This window comes from Periophthalmus magnuspinnatus, chromosome 3 (assembly GCF_009829125.3).
Source record: "Periophthalmus magnuspinnatus isolate fPerMag1 chromosome 3, fPerMag1.2.pri, whole genome shotgun sequence".
NCBI lineage: Eukaryota > Metazoa > Chordata > Actinopteri > Gobiiformes > Gobiidae > Periophthalmus > Periophthalmus magnuspinnatus.
The window spans coordinates 12,391,239-12,409,066 of record NC_047128.1 but is presented as its reverse complement, the minus strand read 5'-3'; the positions used below and the strand labels follow the sequence as shown (position 1 = coordinate 12,409,066).

Below are 17,828 nucleotides of genomic sequence, written 5' to 3'. Positions count from 1 at the left end.
AGGTCACTTCCACTAGCATTAGCAACAGGTTTGATTGACAGCATTGCTAAGGGGCGTTACCTTCATCAGCCTCAAATTCCAAATATGGACCTCGACTCCAAATTCATCCCTATAACTGAGCTGGAGCCAAACACTATGGGTAACGTCACACTCTCGTAGCCCACTTCTTTGTACAGACTATGGTCTGGCCACTGTTGAATTTCCTTGAGTTCAAGGGTATATATGGCCCTTCCATATCAAAACAAATAAGGCTGCCAATGAGGAAAAAGAACAAAATATTGGTACTAAAAAACATCCCACATTTTTGCAGAACCAATGAGCAAATCACCAAACTCATTCATCTGAGGTGAGAGAAATTAGATTTTGTTTATAAATAATGGATGACCAATGAGCTCCTTTGTTTCACATGTTTCACTGAAATAAGTAAATCTGATTGGAGGAACATGTTTGGTTCTGGCCTGAGGTGCAGCAGAGAGCGTGGACCAGATTGATATCACTATTTATAAAAAATACAGAACGATATCAGTCTGTACTTGCCAGGCAAGTGATGTAATTTAAGTGTGTTTTGTTATGTTTGTTTAATTTTTAACATGACCACAACAAAGATTCAAATGCTGTATTTGAAAAACTACTGCAATACTGCAAATCTAGTCTGATTTTTCATTGGAAAATAAGACAAATGAGAGACACCGGTGTCTCACAGGTGATGCTTCTGTTACATAAGGCTCAAAGCTGTGACCTTGTCTTAAACCTCTCTGTGTCCATGTCCATGTGAGGGATACAGACTGAGACAAAGTGTATTATTCAAGCCTCTGTCTCCTGGAATTTGACACATGAGTCATTCATGCATATATTTACAACAGATCTGAGTCCAAAACAGTCACAACAATTAATGAAAAAAATCCTGATATCTTATAGTTTAAAAGTGAAAATTGTCTGGTGCTGGGTCTGCCATCTGCTTGGTATTTGCTTTGCCTATGTTCCACAGTATGGCCATACTCCCACCAGGCCAATTTACTTGTGAGATCTGTGGAGAAGCAGTCCTGCTCACAATAGAATGCATGTTTTTGACTAATAAATCATCTATAATGTAGTGAAGGCTAGATTTATACATTTAATATATTACATATAATCCTGGCAAAGCAAACCAGAATTGTTACATAGCTCACCTTTAACTTTAACTTTTAACTTAGTGTCCTGCAAGTCCACACACCTTCACCAGACTCATTCTTGTCCTTTCGGTGCTCATATTTCTCTCATTTAGGTTATGGCCTGGTTTTGTCCTGGTGTGAAACCTGTTTTTGTTCTGATAAAGTCCCTGGTGTAGTCCTGGTTTAGTCCCAGTCTTGTCCAGGTTTAGTTCTGGGTCTCATATTTTGTCCCAATTTTGGTGAACTTGGTGTACTGCCTTGCGTCTTTAACTGGCAATATGGAATATGTTGGGGTTTTTTTTCGTTGTTTATTTTTTACAAAATTACATGAGACTATGATCAACTAACTTGTTTATTTTAGACAAATTACTTTGATTTCAAATAGTCAGTATCTACCAACTTCCTGCCAGTGCTTTATTGTGAAAGTCTCCGGAAGCTGCACTCTTCTCTAACGCATTCTTTACGCACGGACTTCAAATGGCTCCGGTGCAGCAGCGGCTCGGTCAGAGAAGCCTACTCAAAGTCCGCGCACAATTCACGGGATTAATGCACCGCTGGGACCCCGGGAGCTGCGGATCAGTTTCCAGAGCACCACACAGAGGTAGCGCACAACCTTTCTTCTTCTCATAAGTCATATTCTTAAGCTTTTAACAGGCTCATTATTTGTTTAGTTGTGACAGTGCCAATCTAATGGAAGTCCTTGTTGCTTTTTGTGATGTAAATTAGCAAAATGAGTAATAAGATTAATAAATAGCCAGGCTAAATAAATAAATAAATAAATAATAACTCCAAAAACTATTGTCAAACTGAGCTCATATCGATTGCCATAGTGTGTAGTTGTGTTGATATGACAAAAGTTTGAAGGTGCACTACATTACTTTTCTGGAGGAGAGTCCGACACCAGCTTGTTTGTATGGGTTTGCCTGGAACGTTTCATAGTATATTCAACTTTTATGTCCATGGAGATGAGCAAGAACGTGAAGCTGATTTGCAAAATTACAGATAAAGTATTTTTTAGCAGCATTAGCTGTAAATGAAAGAATGCAGGATAGTTTAATGCTATAACACAAGTAAGTGACAGGACTGGCCTACTAGAAAAGTTACGAGGTACACCTTTAATTTTCATGGAAGTGTTTGCCCTTTCTGTCTCTGCTGGAGGTCCATCTGGTGCAGAGCTCACAGAATACAGGCTCTTATCAAAGTGACAGCCTCACACTGCTGCTACACAGACTTATATTTACAAATGAATTATTTATATTAAAGGCAGACTATAGTCATATTTTTATATAGCACTTTTCACTGCACTCAAAGTGCTTTGCATCAGGAACTGATTGCCCATTCACACACACTCGTATACCAGTATATGCAGACACTGGGGGAGGTGGGTTAAGTGTCTTGCCCAATGGCACAATGGCAGCGTTCATCTATGGTTGAGCTGGAATCACACTGCCAACCTATGGGTCAGTGGATCTGACTGCTGTCCCAAAGATGTTTATGTTGAACCACCAACCTTAAAATCTGTGGACAAACACTCCCACCAGCTGAGCTACTGTCACCACCATGTAACTTTTCCAGTGGAGGGTCCTCACCATGGAGTCTTAAAAATATGAAAAACAGAACTAGTTCATTTTAAATGGTTTGCAGTGGTCCAAAGTTATTCCTCACTTACCGTATGCATTCAGAGCATCCTAGTTATTCACCATGATGAGTTTATAAGCACTTTTCATAACTCTCACAGGCCAAAGCAGTAAAGCTTGACCCTGTCACAATAACATATTTTGAAGCACAATGTATTGCTACAGAGAAATATTGCAGTAAATGATAATAATGAATCTATTTTATGTCACTGACACAAAGCAGGATAATCTCAATCAACCCATTTTTAAATATACCAGAATGAACTAATAATCAGCCTTTGAAGTTAGTTAGTAGTTTATTCTACCGTGTATAGCTTAAATCTGACCTTGTTACATAAAAATGACAAAAATCTCCCCACTTTTACAAAGAAACTATACACACAATAGTTATTGTTCCAGCTTTTATATATTGAATGATAACTCGATATAATAATTAATCACAAAAGGCCTAAATAAAGCTAATAACAACTGGCATGCGAATGTACACTTCCTGATTAGCGGACAATAAAATGCTATCTAATTAAATGTAAACAACACACAGCTGACTTATTTTGACCTCAAGCTTATACAAGCTGCTTATACAATATACATGTACAAAAACACGTATTTTGCTCAAATTCATGGTCAAATAATTCAGGTACAGCCCCTTTAACTATAATATCAGTAATTAGTCACATTACTTATGAATCACATTTAATTAATGAGGGGCTGTAGCCCCAAATACTCAACAGTGCATATAATGTTAACTTCTACTGTGACAGGTCTGCTCTACTGGCTCTGTTAGGCAACATGTTTTTATGACTATTTAAGTAATTGGTTCAAATTTGACCTCGCTAACCAGCAGCTGTCTTTTCTGCACAATGCTAACATCCTGGTTCTTTTAGAGTTTTCCACATTAAACAGATTAGATTGAATCAGCAGCAGATGGTCGGTCCCCCCTGTAGTCCCCACATGCTCCTCTCTCTCTCCTCTACCACACCCTCTCCCTTCTCCCTCTTTTCCTGCCTCTCTCCTCTCTTCCCCCCTTCTTTTCCCTCCCTCCCTCCATCTCTACTCTCTACTCTCTTTATAGTCCCCACATGCTCCTCTGTACCTCCTCGGCTTCTATCACTCTTTCTCTCCATTCTCCCTCTTTTCTTTCTCTCCCTCCCCATTCTCTCTTCCTAACCCCCCGTAGTGCCCACATCCTTCTCAGCTTCTTTCTCTGTTATCCTTCTCTCCCTCCTCTCTTCTCCTCTCCCTCTTTTCCACACAACCACCCAACCGTCCTCAATATTTCTCTCTTTGCTGTTTGTCTCCCTCTTTTCATCCTTCTCCCCATGTCTTTCTCTCCCCTCACCCTTGCTTCTTTCTCTTCCTACCCGTCTCTCTCCTCTTCCCTGTCCCTCTTTTCCACCCCTTACTCATTCTCTCTGTTCCTTTGCCGCCTCCCTCTCTCTCCTCTCTCATCCCCTGCTCCTCTCTTTTTCTGTCACTCTCTTGCCCCCTCTCTCTCTCCGCTACCTCTTTCTCTCTCTCCACACCACCCATCCTCCTCTCCCTCCTTTTCTGTCTTCCTTTGCTGTCTCCCTCTCTTTCTCTCCTTCCCTCCCCTCTCTCCTCCTCCATCTCCTCCCATCTCTCTCCTCTTCTCTCCTAACCCCAAAGAAATACACTGAAATTATTTTTGTCATGCCACCTGTTACTGAGTGGGAGACAGTTATAGGAGGGATATGTTTTGTAGATGTCCGATGTGTCCAGATTTACATGATTTGGAGAAGTACAGAGGAGGGACATTGTATATATAGAACAAATGATGCAGAGGAGAGGTTCACATGGAGCAGAGGAGAGGGTCAGATGGAGCAGAGGATACAGAGGAGAGGGTCAGATGGAGCAGAGGGTCAAAGGAGCAGAGGATGTTGAGGAGAGGAGCAGAGGATGCAGAGGAGAGGGTCAGGTGGAGCAGAGGATGCAAAGGGTTTTGTGATGTTTTGTTCCACATGTTGTGGGAGGACAGTAGTGGATGTGTGGTGTTTTGTTCGTGGGAGTACTCTGACTCATGTTTCTCCTCCTGCTCCATCAGAAACAGCTCACTAATGCTACATCTGCTGCTAGTCATGTTTGTGTCTGCTGCTTCACTATGGTAGTAAAATATAACCTTTGTATTTCTACAAACTGACTGAGGTGGGTAGAGCAATCAAAAGTATTGAAAATCATATACTAATCGAAACTAAAACTAGTATTGAAAACTACTAAAAAGTCACATTCACAGGATAGAAATGAACTTTTCCTGAATAACTTTAGAATGATCTTGAACTGTATCAGAACAAGTACAAGACACATAGACTAGTATACACCCATGGACCACTATGGAACTACCTGGACCAGCGAGGGATTACATAGATATAAGGCCACATGGTTTGCATAAAAACGTCTAACCCTGTAGTTTAGATCTGTACAAACATGTTCTGAAATGTGATTGTTGCATTAGTTTGTCAGTTCAGACTGCAGTCTTTTTGTCAATTCTTCTGGACATGTTTAAAGTGTGAACTTTGACAGAATCTTATTATTAAAACAAACATAAAAAAATGTTAGCACAATGTTTGTGAGAAAAATCACAGTTCCCTCAGTTGTTCAGTTCTAAATGGGCTTCATTTCATTGTTTCTAGTTGACATTTTGGGGACCATATTTTGTATACTTTTTACTGAATTGTAAATTGCTGTGGCGATGGTGCTAGATTTTCATTTCTCTGAAACCCATGAGTATATCTTAGTATCACTGACTCCTGGAAGTTTCTCGATGTTTTTAAAGTTAGGTGAGGCCTTTCGTCCCAGGGCGGGCCTGGGTTTGTACAGGACAGTTTGTAAAGGTACAGTATGTCACTTTGTGAAGGTGGCACATCACCTGCATGATCCTATGGAAATAGAAACCACACTTAGGATAAGTTTCATGCCATACTGTTGAATATTACATCCAAAGAAACATCCAAGACGAATTCCTCAAGGTTAAGTAAGGACACACGTTTTTGTCAGTTTTTCAGTCCAGTAAACATGTCCATAATAAAATAAAAAGCATGCTTTTATTAGTTAGGTTTTTGGCTAAATAGTTACAGATTATGGCTTTCAATTGAAAGTGTAGTTCTTCAGTTGATTTCCAGTGACTTGGGGCCTTTAGTGTCTTTAGCCCCATTATCACATCATTATGTGAAACTGGTCGTAATTTTGTTTGCATTTTTTTCTCTGCTCTTCCTGGCGTCGCTCTGAAGTGTTTGTGACGAGTCGTGATCTGAAAGAAACAAAAACACTAAACATGAATCATGAGGTGAATCAAACCCACAGCAGTGACTCAGACCCACGTGTGAGGATTCACTTTAGCAGGAGTCCCCAACCAGCAGCAGGCCGGGACCCAAGACCGGACCACGGGCCATCTGGTACTGCACCCCGCAGGAACATATTATGTTTTTTTGTTTTTGTTTTTTTATAGTACCGCCATATCTATGTTTTATCTGAAAGTATATAGAGCAAATTAACCCAGTAAAGAGCAAACATGAGAATGAACAACATCTTTTTAAACTATGGTTAAAGTTGTATGCATTTTTCACTGTTATCACCGCCGCCTTCCACCACTCAAATAAAAAGTATGTGTATTACATCCCCTTATGACAAAAAAGGTTGACCGCTGGTCTGTGGAGCCATTGCTGTATGCCTGGGACATATGGAGAAATCACAGTATCACTGTTTTTATTTTTCATATTAAAATGTTATACAAATCTGTTTCAATATTCATTTAAACATAAACATGAAGACATACTTTTAGCTGCTGGATTTTGACCTAAAAAATATTCACGTTATATTTAAATGTTATAATGGTATTCTTCACATGTGCAGTTCATGTGAAGAGATCTGCAGCCTGTTTCTGCAGATCGATTTTTAAAAACGTTTGATTTTGAAACAGGCTTCAGTAAACATCATGTTGTGCTGTCTGACTTTGACAGTAAAATAAATGCTTAGGTTCAACATGTGTTTCCATTTGGAGGTACAGAAATTAGCATTGTAAAAAGATATGAATTGAGAAGTAGCTCAGTGTTTGCCCACTGATCTATAGGTTGTAGGTTCAAATCCTGCTCTCGACATCAACATCTTTGGTTGAGCGGCCCGATCTACTGAGCCACAGATTGGTGGTGCGATTCCAGCCCCCACAGATGAATGCTGTCATTGTGTCCTTATTCCACCTCACCCCCAGTGTCTGTGTACACTGGTGTATACAGTATGTGTGTGAATGAGTGAGTGGTTCCTTGATGTATAATGCTTTGAGTGCCTTGAAGGTGAAAAAACACTATATTAAAATACCGTACCGTAAATCACAGAAACATCAGACAAGAGTGGAGCTTTGCTGAATTTTCAAATGGTCTAAATACATATCAAAACTAATATAAGACTTGTAGACAATAACAACAATAACAGCACTATTGAGGAAACTACACATTTTTGTGTTGAAAATGACATTCTATTGTCTAAAATAGGCATCAAAATGAAGGTATTGAGTATCAAGCCTTTTTCTTAGTATTACCACAGCCGGTATATGTGCTACAGGTGCAGTTGCTACAAATCTGCTTACTCTGCCACTACTGTTTATGTGGTGAGTGTGTGAGTTACAGCGCCCCCTGCCTGCGCTACACGCTCATGTCCAGCCCACGCACGTCTGTTCCTCTGCTCCTGTGATTACGTCCAAGAAACACAGATGGGACTGCACAGTGCTCAGATCACCAACTGTATTGTTAAAAAGCAATGATGTGGTATGGATGGAGTAGGCTAAATACGCAGGGTTAGCTTGGGATAGTGATAAAACTGATTAATGATAATAGGGCTGAACCTTTTGGAAAAAAATATCCAATTGTCATTTTCCTGACAAGCATTGTGATTACGATTAGATTTGCGATTTATGATTTAAACAGGTCCAGAAGAATTAACAAAAAGACTGAAACATGAACTGACAAACTAGAGTCAGATTTCAGAACATATTTGTACAGATCAAAACTACAGAGTTAGATGTTCTTAAGTTTTGTGGGGTAAATTATTGCAGCTTTTGTGATCTGTTAATTCAATTTAAATTGCGATGACCCCGCAATTGGCCCCGTGACACTGTCTGTAGAGATGGTTCTATGTTCAGACACAGACATGTTCTCGTCCCCACCCTCTCCTCCTATTGGTCAGCCCCTGTCATGTTCTGGATCCCCGGCAACTTCAAAAATGAAATGAAACCTTTCTATTCTTCAGATTGTCTCTACATTTTAGCATAAGTTTTTCACCTGTACTAGTGTCTCGCTTTACTTGCATTAAATGTAAATCTTAAATGTGAAATGGTCAGAGGTGGAAAGTACTCAGTTACATTTACTTGAGGAACTTAAATTGTACTTTTCAGAGTACTTTTTTTAGCAACATACTATTACTCCTACTTGAGTAATATTTTTATTGAAGTAACAGTACGCTTACTTGAGTAAAAATTTCGTTCCTCTTCTCTCTGGAAGTGTAGTGACTTGAGCTTTATGTTGACAATATGAAATGATTTGAACATTTGTGTTTCTTGCAGCTCCTTCAGATATGATTTGCATTTTAAATGTTTCAAGTCTATTCTTTGAAAACACCAAATTTTATGCATCATTTAATGTTTTGTCCTTCAAATTATATGAACTTCAAATTATAAATCAAATGTTACGTTACATTTATTATAACTCCTACATATAACCCGTTTTTCAGTCTTCTTAGAATCTCTTGTTTTTATGCAGTGAGTAATGGAATTGTTTGAACCACAAAAGGCTTCAATAAACAATATACTCGTTTCTATGGCAACAGGAGCAGCTGCTTTCCAACAATAAATCTATGCTCTTGTATAATTTACATAGTGCATCCTCTGCTCCACCTGACCCCCTCCTCTGCCTCCTCTGCTTCATCTGACCCTCCCCCCTGCATCCTCTGCTCCATCTGACCCTCCCCCCTGCATCCTCTGCTCCTCTGACCCTCTCCTCTGGTCTATTATAGGACCGATGGCTTAGTGGTTAGTCTGTGAGGAGTTTGCAATGTTCTTCACCTGTGTCTAGGGATCTCACACACAATATAAAATTTTTGTGTTTTGATGCATAATTATGACCATAGTGATTAACAATTAAACTCATAATATTATAGTTTTTGAATGCGAAGAAGTCCTCAAAATTATTTTGAGGACTTCTTCGCATTCAAAAGCTATAATATTACACCTATAACTGAAACCCACGAATTGTGTGTAGAAACATATGTACCCATGTTAATGTGACATAAAACATGCTTTAGATTTAGGTTTAGAAAAGAAGAGATCCAGTTGAAATGATCATTTGCTTTTAAAATTAACACAAATATTTATTCATTCATTTTCATTAAATTTAGTTTTGTTTCAATTGCTTTATAGTCTGAATAATTACGATAATCAGTTAATATCTTGCCCCCCTATACTCACATAATGATTTTAGAGGAATATTTTTATCACACTTTTTCAACCTGAACTTCACAGACAAACACATTTAAGCTAATGTATAAAAATAAATCATATTCACTTGTATTGTCTGAAATGCCCAGGATGTGCTCTGAAACGTCCGGGTTTTGTCTCTGCTGTACAGTGACAGGTGGCAGAATGATAAACAGCAGCCGGAGCCACAGTTGGCCCAATTCACAGCCCTCAGTAACCCCGCCCACAACAGCATAAGGACACACCCACATTGCTCCAGCAAATGAATGAATTAGAAATGGTTCAACATTTTTGTATATAAATATATTTTATATATATGTTTGTTTTCATTTTTATATTGAATAAAGAAGAATAAAGCAAAACAAAAACATGTAATAGGAACATTTACACATTTAAACATGTTGGGTCCATTAACTATGTAAAAATTTGAACTAAATTGGGACTAAACTTGAACTAGAACAGGACCAATCCAATTAGGGTTATGTCCACGTCCTAATTTGAGCTCAGTTTAGTCCGGATGGTAGACCTTGTTTGGTCCTGATTTAGTCCTGGTTTGGTCCTGTTCTACTCCAGGATTAGTTCCAAAATTAGTCCCAGTTTAGACCCAGTTTTGATGTGGTCTATATGCAAGTGTGAACACACCCTAGCACTCAATGTGGGCCAGACCAGGACCAACACAGAACAAAGGGGAGAGGGACAAGAGTCACATGGTAACCAGCCATGTATTAGTTTCAGTTACAGATCAGGATCACACCCTGAATAAGTCACTGTTCTTACATTGAGTCGTATGTTACTCTACAGTGTTATGCTTTGTCCTTTGTCGTACTCAGGTCCAGAGCAGCCGCGTGTACAGGCTCAGGATGGAGGGGGACTGTCTCAGCTGTATGAAGTACCTCATGTTCATCTTTAACTTCTTTATCTTTGTGAGTCTCACTTCAGTCTCCATGTCCTGTCCTGTTTTATTATTATTTCAGATGGCAGACAGGGGCCTGTATAACTCTATGGGAGATTCACTGTTTATAAAAAAAAAAAAAAAAGGCCACTCAGCCAACAGCACTCCGGTTTCCCTCATCAACACAAAACATGCACCATAGGTCAAATCCTCCAGTTCAGGTCTTGACCAAGACTAGGTCCCAGAGCTGCAGCAACTGCGTCACATGAGGTGCCCTCACAGCAATGAAGGATGGGTCAAATGCAGAGACCAAATTTTCCTATGGGTACAGTAAAGTGTGCGTTAAACCGTAAATATATGATCCCCAAATGTTGGACCTTCTCAATATTTCTTTAGAATTGGCTCCATAAACTTGCCATATTAATCTTATGTTTTAAGGTATTTTTAACAATGATCAATTGAATAATGGCATCACTTTCTGAGGCTATTGTGAAAAAATAATTTACTTTTTTATTTAAACTGACAGAGAAGATGTTGAATTATGTGTCAGTTTTTGTTTCGTGTGGAGAGGCCCAGTAGTTACAGAGATAAATTAAATTAACCATAAACCAGGTCAACGCATCTGAACTCAGTTACACAGGAAACTCCAGAATTCAGGGCAGTTTAAAAGATTTCCCCACAGATGACATTACTTCTATCTTAATTCATACAAACTGTCTCCCTATCTTTACACCTTTATCATTACACTTTTCATCCTATTTACAGGTGATCCTAACATTATTCCCCTGCTCTCTGTCTCCCTCTGCAGGTGGGTGGCTCGGTGCTCCTGGCTGTGGGTGGATGGGTGCTCTTTGACCCTTTAGGCTTCAGAGAGCTGGTGGCATCTAACCCTCTGCTCTTCACTGGGGTGTACCTGCTCCTGGCTCTGGGCAGTCTGCTCTTCCTGCTCGGGTTTCTGGGCTGCTGTGGAGCCATACGTGAGAACAAATGTCTGCTGCTCTTTGTGAGTAAACCAGGGTGACACTGAAGAAACAGGTTCTGCTCCTTCATATAAATATCATGAAACATAATAGTTATTATTTGAGTGGCTGTGGCTCAGAGGGTATATAGTGGTCAACTTGATTCGAGCCTTGACCAGTCATACTATTTTTGTATCCCTGGGCAAGAAATTTTACCTCCTGTCTTACCACTGTGAAATTGGTGTGGGAGTGGTTTGAGAGGCTATTGATGCAGCTATGTCTCTGTGATTCTGCTCCAGATAATAATAATGATAACAACAACAACAATAACAATAACAACAATAATAATAATAATAATAATAATAATAATAATAATAATGATGTAAACATTTTCAAACCTTATATTCAAGGGACTGATGTTACAGTGTTGTAGATGCAGTTGAATGAATTGCTTTGATACAAGAGTGCCATCTGCTGGTAAACAATATAATGGAATAGCTGAGCATGAATAAATCAAGTATTAGAACAAGCATTATTCTGCAGTGTATTTAATGTTTTCTGATACTGGGTTAGTTTTAATGTATTATATTTAAATTAAACCCTCACCTCTACATTTTGTATAAATTACATCCACATTAAACCCTTTGTTCTTTCCCACAGTTCTTCATGCTGATCCTCTTCATCTTTCTGTCAGAGCTGGCGGCGGCCATCTTGGCTTTCCTCTTCAGGGAACATGTGAGTTTGTTTTTCATCAAAACAAAGTGGAGCATATGACAAAAAATCATATCACAATTTTCTTAGAGGCTGCCCAGTGACTGCCCTGTGCTGCAGATATTATACAGTACCTAGTGCATTTGACTATGTGGCTCTCCTGTGCTGCAGATGACTCGGGAGTTCTTCACTCGGGAGCTGAAGCGTCACTATCAAGGACACAACACATCTGACGTCTTCACTTCAACCTGGAACGCCATCATGTCCTCCGTAAGACAATACCACAGATAAAGTTTAACTCATAAGCTATACAGATGTGGAGTGGTTTTGTCACTAGGGTTCTCCAAAATATTGAAAAGCAGATACTAATCGATATTAAAACAAGTATCGAAATGAGATACTCATTTGAGTAGTTATCAGTAGACTGCGTAGACTAGTATACGCCCATGGACCACTATGAACCTACCTGGACCACTGAGAGATTACACAGATATAGGGCCACATGGGAATATAAAAGAAAGTACTACCATTTAATGTTGAAAATCACATTCTATCGTGATATCAGGATCTGTATTGAGTATCGAGTCTCTTCCTTAGTATTGAAATCAAGTTTTAGTATGGTGACAACACTGGTTCTCACTGGACCAATCAATGGCCAGATGGCAGGATCGTCCACCTGTTCTGCCTTGGATGTTACATATTATGGCATTAAATATTATGATATTCATTATTTCATTGCTAAATACCATGAAAAGCATCCATTCTTATTATGAGTGGGGTTGTCTCTCCACAGATCTGATCTGTTTCTTGTCTCTAAAGAGGTAAGTTTAATGTGGTACTGTGCAAAAACATTTTCATGAAGACAGTGATGCTTGTCTACAAATAACTGAGCCCTACAATGTTTCCCATGGAGATAGATATATTTAAACTAATCTGTCTCCATGAACACAAGCATTAGGCAACACCAGGTCAAGTTATAGGTACAGAGCAACAATGAAAAGTATTTATTTATCAATGAAAGAGTCTAGTAATATAAAATAAGTTTAATGCAATACTGTTCCAGAAAAAACAAAAAGAAAAGTTGGTCATTTACTCTCCATAGTTACGGGCTTGATGTTATATCTTTTATTTTTTTTTATTTTTTACCTCTCTGTGTAGTTTGAGTGCTGTGGAGTGAGTGGACCTCAGGACTTTGACGACAGCCTGTTCAGACTCCTCAGCCCCAGTAAAGCCATCCCAGAGGCGTGCTGTCACAGAGAGGGAGCGCTACAAAGCAGGGGGCCAGAGCGACAGGGATCACCACACGGCAGGGGGCCAGGGCGACAGTTGGAGACAGGTGGAGGTGCATATGGAGAGGGCGGAGTCACCGGCCTGGAGCTGTGTGTGAGCGGGGCGATCGCACACTACACTAACTATAAGGTACCGGGGATGTCATAGCATTTTTTGAGGGGAGAGTCTGCATGTATATGGCACAATATTCAGCAGTTACCATGGTGGCAATATATGCATTAGCAAACACAGCCAAAAAAGTTTAAAGATAGTTTAAAATGTCAAGAAAAAATAGAAAATGGATTTAGACAACACATTTTTAGAAGCCAGTGATCAATACAATCGTTCATGGTCCTGTTCAGGTGTTTCATTTTCAACATAAAAATTGAGAGTGACTAAAAAACTGTTGGCTAATGCTAGCTAGCTTGTGATTGTAATGTTATTTATTTATTCTAGGAACTTGTTTAACAGTACAAATCAGCTCACCTGTTGTAGTTCCAACTAAGTCAGTTTTTTATGGTCAGATTGTGTTTAAACAAACCTCAGATTAAAATCCGCTTTAAGTAACAGCGCTTCAGATAGAGCAGTGTCTCCATCCTATATTCCTATAAAATGCTGACTTTAAATTGCTTATTTTGGAGAGTGGTGGATAAATATTGTGAAATAAATAATGTATAATAAGGAATAATATCACCAAATGATCTTTGTTCTAAACCATCTTTTGGCCTGTGTTTTATTCTCTGTAGTCCAGATAACCAATTACAATTATTTATATAGTTGTGTAATATATAGTGAAATACTCATGAATGGAATACAAACAAACACACACGATAAGTTATAATTATTCCAATTCATGTTTGCACCCCAACTGCGACATTATTACATAAGTACATTAAAGCAATATATGGTGCAAAAGGACATTATTAGAAAATTAGCCCTCTGTTTATTTATTTATTTATTTATTTATTTTTACTCGTTTCCAGGGCTGTTACTCGTCACTGGTGGATTACTTTGAGACCTACATTTACTCTGCAGGAGCACTGGCCATCATTGTGCTCACTATAGAGGTATTTAATTTAAACATCTTCTCTCGCTTTCTCTTTCTTTCTTTCTTACTTTCTTTTCATTCATTCTCTCTTGTCCCTCTCTGTTTCTTTTTGAGGCGTGGAAACTTTTTGAGGGGTGGAAACTTACCATCATATCCTATACATCCTTACTACATTGCATTAATGTTTACAGTGATTTAACTTGAAATAAAGCAACATTACTACTACAACCAAAAAACATGTCTGAACTGGCACTAATCCATGACTAAATGAGGACTAAACCAGGATAAAACCAGGATAAAACCAGGACTACACCAGGACTACACCAGGACTACACCAGGACTACACCAGGACTACATCAGGACTACATCAGGACTAAACCAGGACTAAACCAGGATTAAACCAGGGCTAAACTAAGATTAAACCGGGACTAAACTGGGACTAAACCAGAACTAAACCAGGATTAAACCAGGACTAAGGTATGACTAAACTAGGACTAAACCAAGACTAAACCCTCTTCACCATCACTGACGAGGGATCCAACATGAACCCATTGAATCACAACTGCATCTGATAACTCGATGTATTGTGATGTTCCATGATATTATTGTGAGACCTTTGATGATATGATATCACGATATTTTGCTTATTGTTACATTCTTTTATATGATTATAACACCAACGTTTACTCACGCATCAAATTCAGTCTGAGGTGTTTTTTGGGATCCTAGGACCAAACGGGTGGAGTTGAAACATAAGACCCCAATCTCATAATGGTTTGATGTTTACATGAATGAAAAATAATAGTAAGAAAAATGTAGGAAAGTAACTACGGTGGAGGGGCCTAGCTCCTGGACTAAATGTATTAGTAAAGTGAAGTCTAAGTCTTTCTCTCTTTCTCTCTCTTCCACAGCTCTTTGCGATGGTGTTTTCCATGTGTCTGTTCAGAGGGATCCAGTGATGCCCACACGGACAGGAGCAGACGGGAACAGACAGGAACAAACGGGAGCAGACAGAAGCGGATGAGATAATTAACCTACAGAAATATGTTCCATTCATGTTATGGTATTATCCTATTTTTAAAGGTGCACTGTGTAACTTTTCTGGTGGAGGCCACACACTCCTGCTTGATTCCATAAAGATGTTATTGCTGTTGCTGCTCCTCCCTCCACAGATCTGACCTGTAAATTGGCCTGGTGGTGCCACCTGCTGGTCTCTATCTATGGAGATGGAAAGGTTCCATGCTCTACTGTGAAACATTCCAGACAAACCAATAACATCTTAAGCATTTGGTGTGTGTGCCCTCCACCAGAGTTACATACTGCACCTTTAACATATTGTTCTGTTGTTTTGTATTGTAAAGCAACACAAACTATGAATGTTTTTAAATGTTTTGAACAGAACTATTGCTCCACAGGTCACATGTACAGTTATAGTGCACTTATGTTACTGTAGTGTGGGCGTGAATGGACAGTGTGTTGAAATGCCTTATTTGTTGCACACAGTTTTATTTAAATTTTGTACAAATGTAAATAGTGAAAATATCAGTCAAATGAATATATGTATGTGACATGTTATCTTTTTTGTTTGTGAAGATCTGTACTGCAAATGAAATCACCAGTCCTGCAGGTGTATACGTGTGTCATCAAGGGACAAAAACTGGTAACAAAATACACAAATAGAAAAATAAATAAGTGCATTTGAATACAAGCTAGTTTGATAGGCAGTACTAGTATATGTCCCTCCAAGGCTACTGTAGTTGCCTTTAAAAATGTTCAAATTTAGAACACATTTTAAGTACTGTGTTCACTAGACTTTGTAAATGCCACTGTTGTCTAAGGATAAACTCATGTTTGGCATAAACATGAGCCACTGAAGTTTTTTATGTTGACATGGGATCAAAGGGGGCCTATGAAAATGTATTAAAGGCTTACATCTTTCGAACAGGCCTGAACTGTTTAAAGGTGGAGGAGGGTCTGCCACCCACCTGTGTTTTCACAAATAGTGTAATGGGCAGGTTTTGAACCCAAATGCAGAACAACAGACGGGACAGTTGACAAGACTTTATTGCAGATGGCAACAGCAGAAAACAGCTTAACAGGAATCGGGCGAATCGCAGAAACAGGAAACAGGTTAACAGGGATCCGGCGAGTCACAGATACAGAAACAGGTTAACAGGGATCAGGCAAGTTGCAAATACAGGAACAAGCAGGTCACTGGACCATGAAGAACAATCTGGCACTTGGGGAGTGTGGAACTGGAGCTTAAATACTGGCTACAAAACTACAGGTGAGTGAGATACCACTGGAAACATTTGGAAACATCTGGAAACTTCTGGAAACATCTGGGAACCTCTGTAAACACACAGAAACTTGCAGAACTGTGACAGATGGTATTGCTTTACCTGGAAGGTTACTCAAGGTATCAAACTTATTTCTACATGCAAACAAGCAGGTGATGCCACCAGTCTAAGTTATAGGTCAGATCTGGGGGGAGCCGAGTGGATGTTTTCAATGAATTTTTTTGAGCAATAAAAACACCTGTAATTGAATAAGTGCAAGATATATAAGGTTAAAGCCATACTTTAACCTTATTCCAGGTAAAGTAATACCATCTGTATGGAGACAATCAGGTGGTGGACCCTCTAAAACAGGGGTGCCCAAACTCTTTTTACCGAGGGCCATATCTTGAAAAATATTTGACATAGATGGCCATTGGTCAATACAGTGGATAATTCAGATGGGGGTATTTAACCTAGTTTTGACTTCATACTTTAAATAAGGCTTGAAATATTAATATTAGGTCTGTATGACAATGCAATGTGATGTCATTTACGTTATATTGGTAGAAATATTCAAATTTGCAGTAAAAAGTACTGATTATGATCAATTGGGCCAGTTCAACTGAAGGGCTGAGGGTCAAGAAAAATTGGTCTGAGGGCCGCATTTGGTCACCGAGCCATAGTAGACACCCCTGCTCTAAAATTTACATAGTGCACCTTTAACCAACAAATGTGAATTGTGTTTTTGTGGTGTACTACTGTTTTCTTAAATAAATCTGAAAATGTAAAAGTGTTTTGTGATAATTAGTGATTGCAAATATGCACATTTTGTAGTTTGATTTTAACAGGACAGGTTAAAAAAGTGGTGTGTAAATTTGAGAAAGATTATGTAAGAACAAGACAACAAAATTGTTGTTTTAACTAAAATTCCTGCTTGAGTATAGTTTCCCTCTGGTCAAATACAAGGGTTAGAAAAGACAGGCCTTACTGAATTCCCAGCTGTCCAGCAGCTGTCCAACAAATGATGCAAGAATATATAGTAAAATATTGGGAGGGATGGCCAGTTAAAATCATAGCTAAACCAGAGCTAAACAGAACTCTTTTAGTTTCATGCTTCATTGAAAGGAGGAGCAGCTACTGTGCAGTGTCATTTTCTGTTTGTTGGTTGTATCTGAAGCACAGCTCAGAACCAGAACTGAACTCAAACTCATTATGAGGACATCTGAATTTAAAAACATAAGGATTACTGCACTGTACATGGCTTTGATTTGGTCCCATCTGACTGTCAAAGGTAAGTGAATGAATTCATGATTATAATTCTTGATATTAAAGGCTTTTCTGGTGGAGGCTCTGCCAGCTACTTGTATCTACTGAGACTGATTAGCCTAGAATGTTCCACATTGG

At 39.0% G+C, this 17,828-nt stretch overlaps 1 protein-coding gene across 1 annotated transcript; it reads left to right on the top strand.

Moving 5' to 3' along the window:
* Positions 1–1,626: 1,626 nt before the first annotated feature.
* Positions 1,627–17,209, top strand: LOC117391055 (tetraspanin-18-like). The gene is made up of 8 exons (XM_055221018.1): positions 1,627–1,752; positions 10,097–10,189; positions 10,967–11,161; positions 11,778–11,852; positions 12,000–12,098; positions 12,987–13,247; positions 14,081–14,164; positions 15,057–17,209. The coding sequence occupies exons 2-8, from the start codon at positions 10,127–10,129 to the stop codon at positions 15,102–15,104; spliced, it is 825 nt and encodes a 274-aa protein (XP_055076993.1). The 5' UTR covers positions 1,627–1,752; positions 10,097–10,126; the 3' UTR covers positions 15,105–17,209.
* Positions 17,210–17,828: the final 619 nt, after the last annotated feature.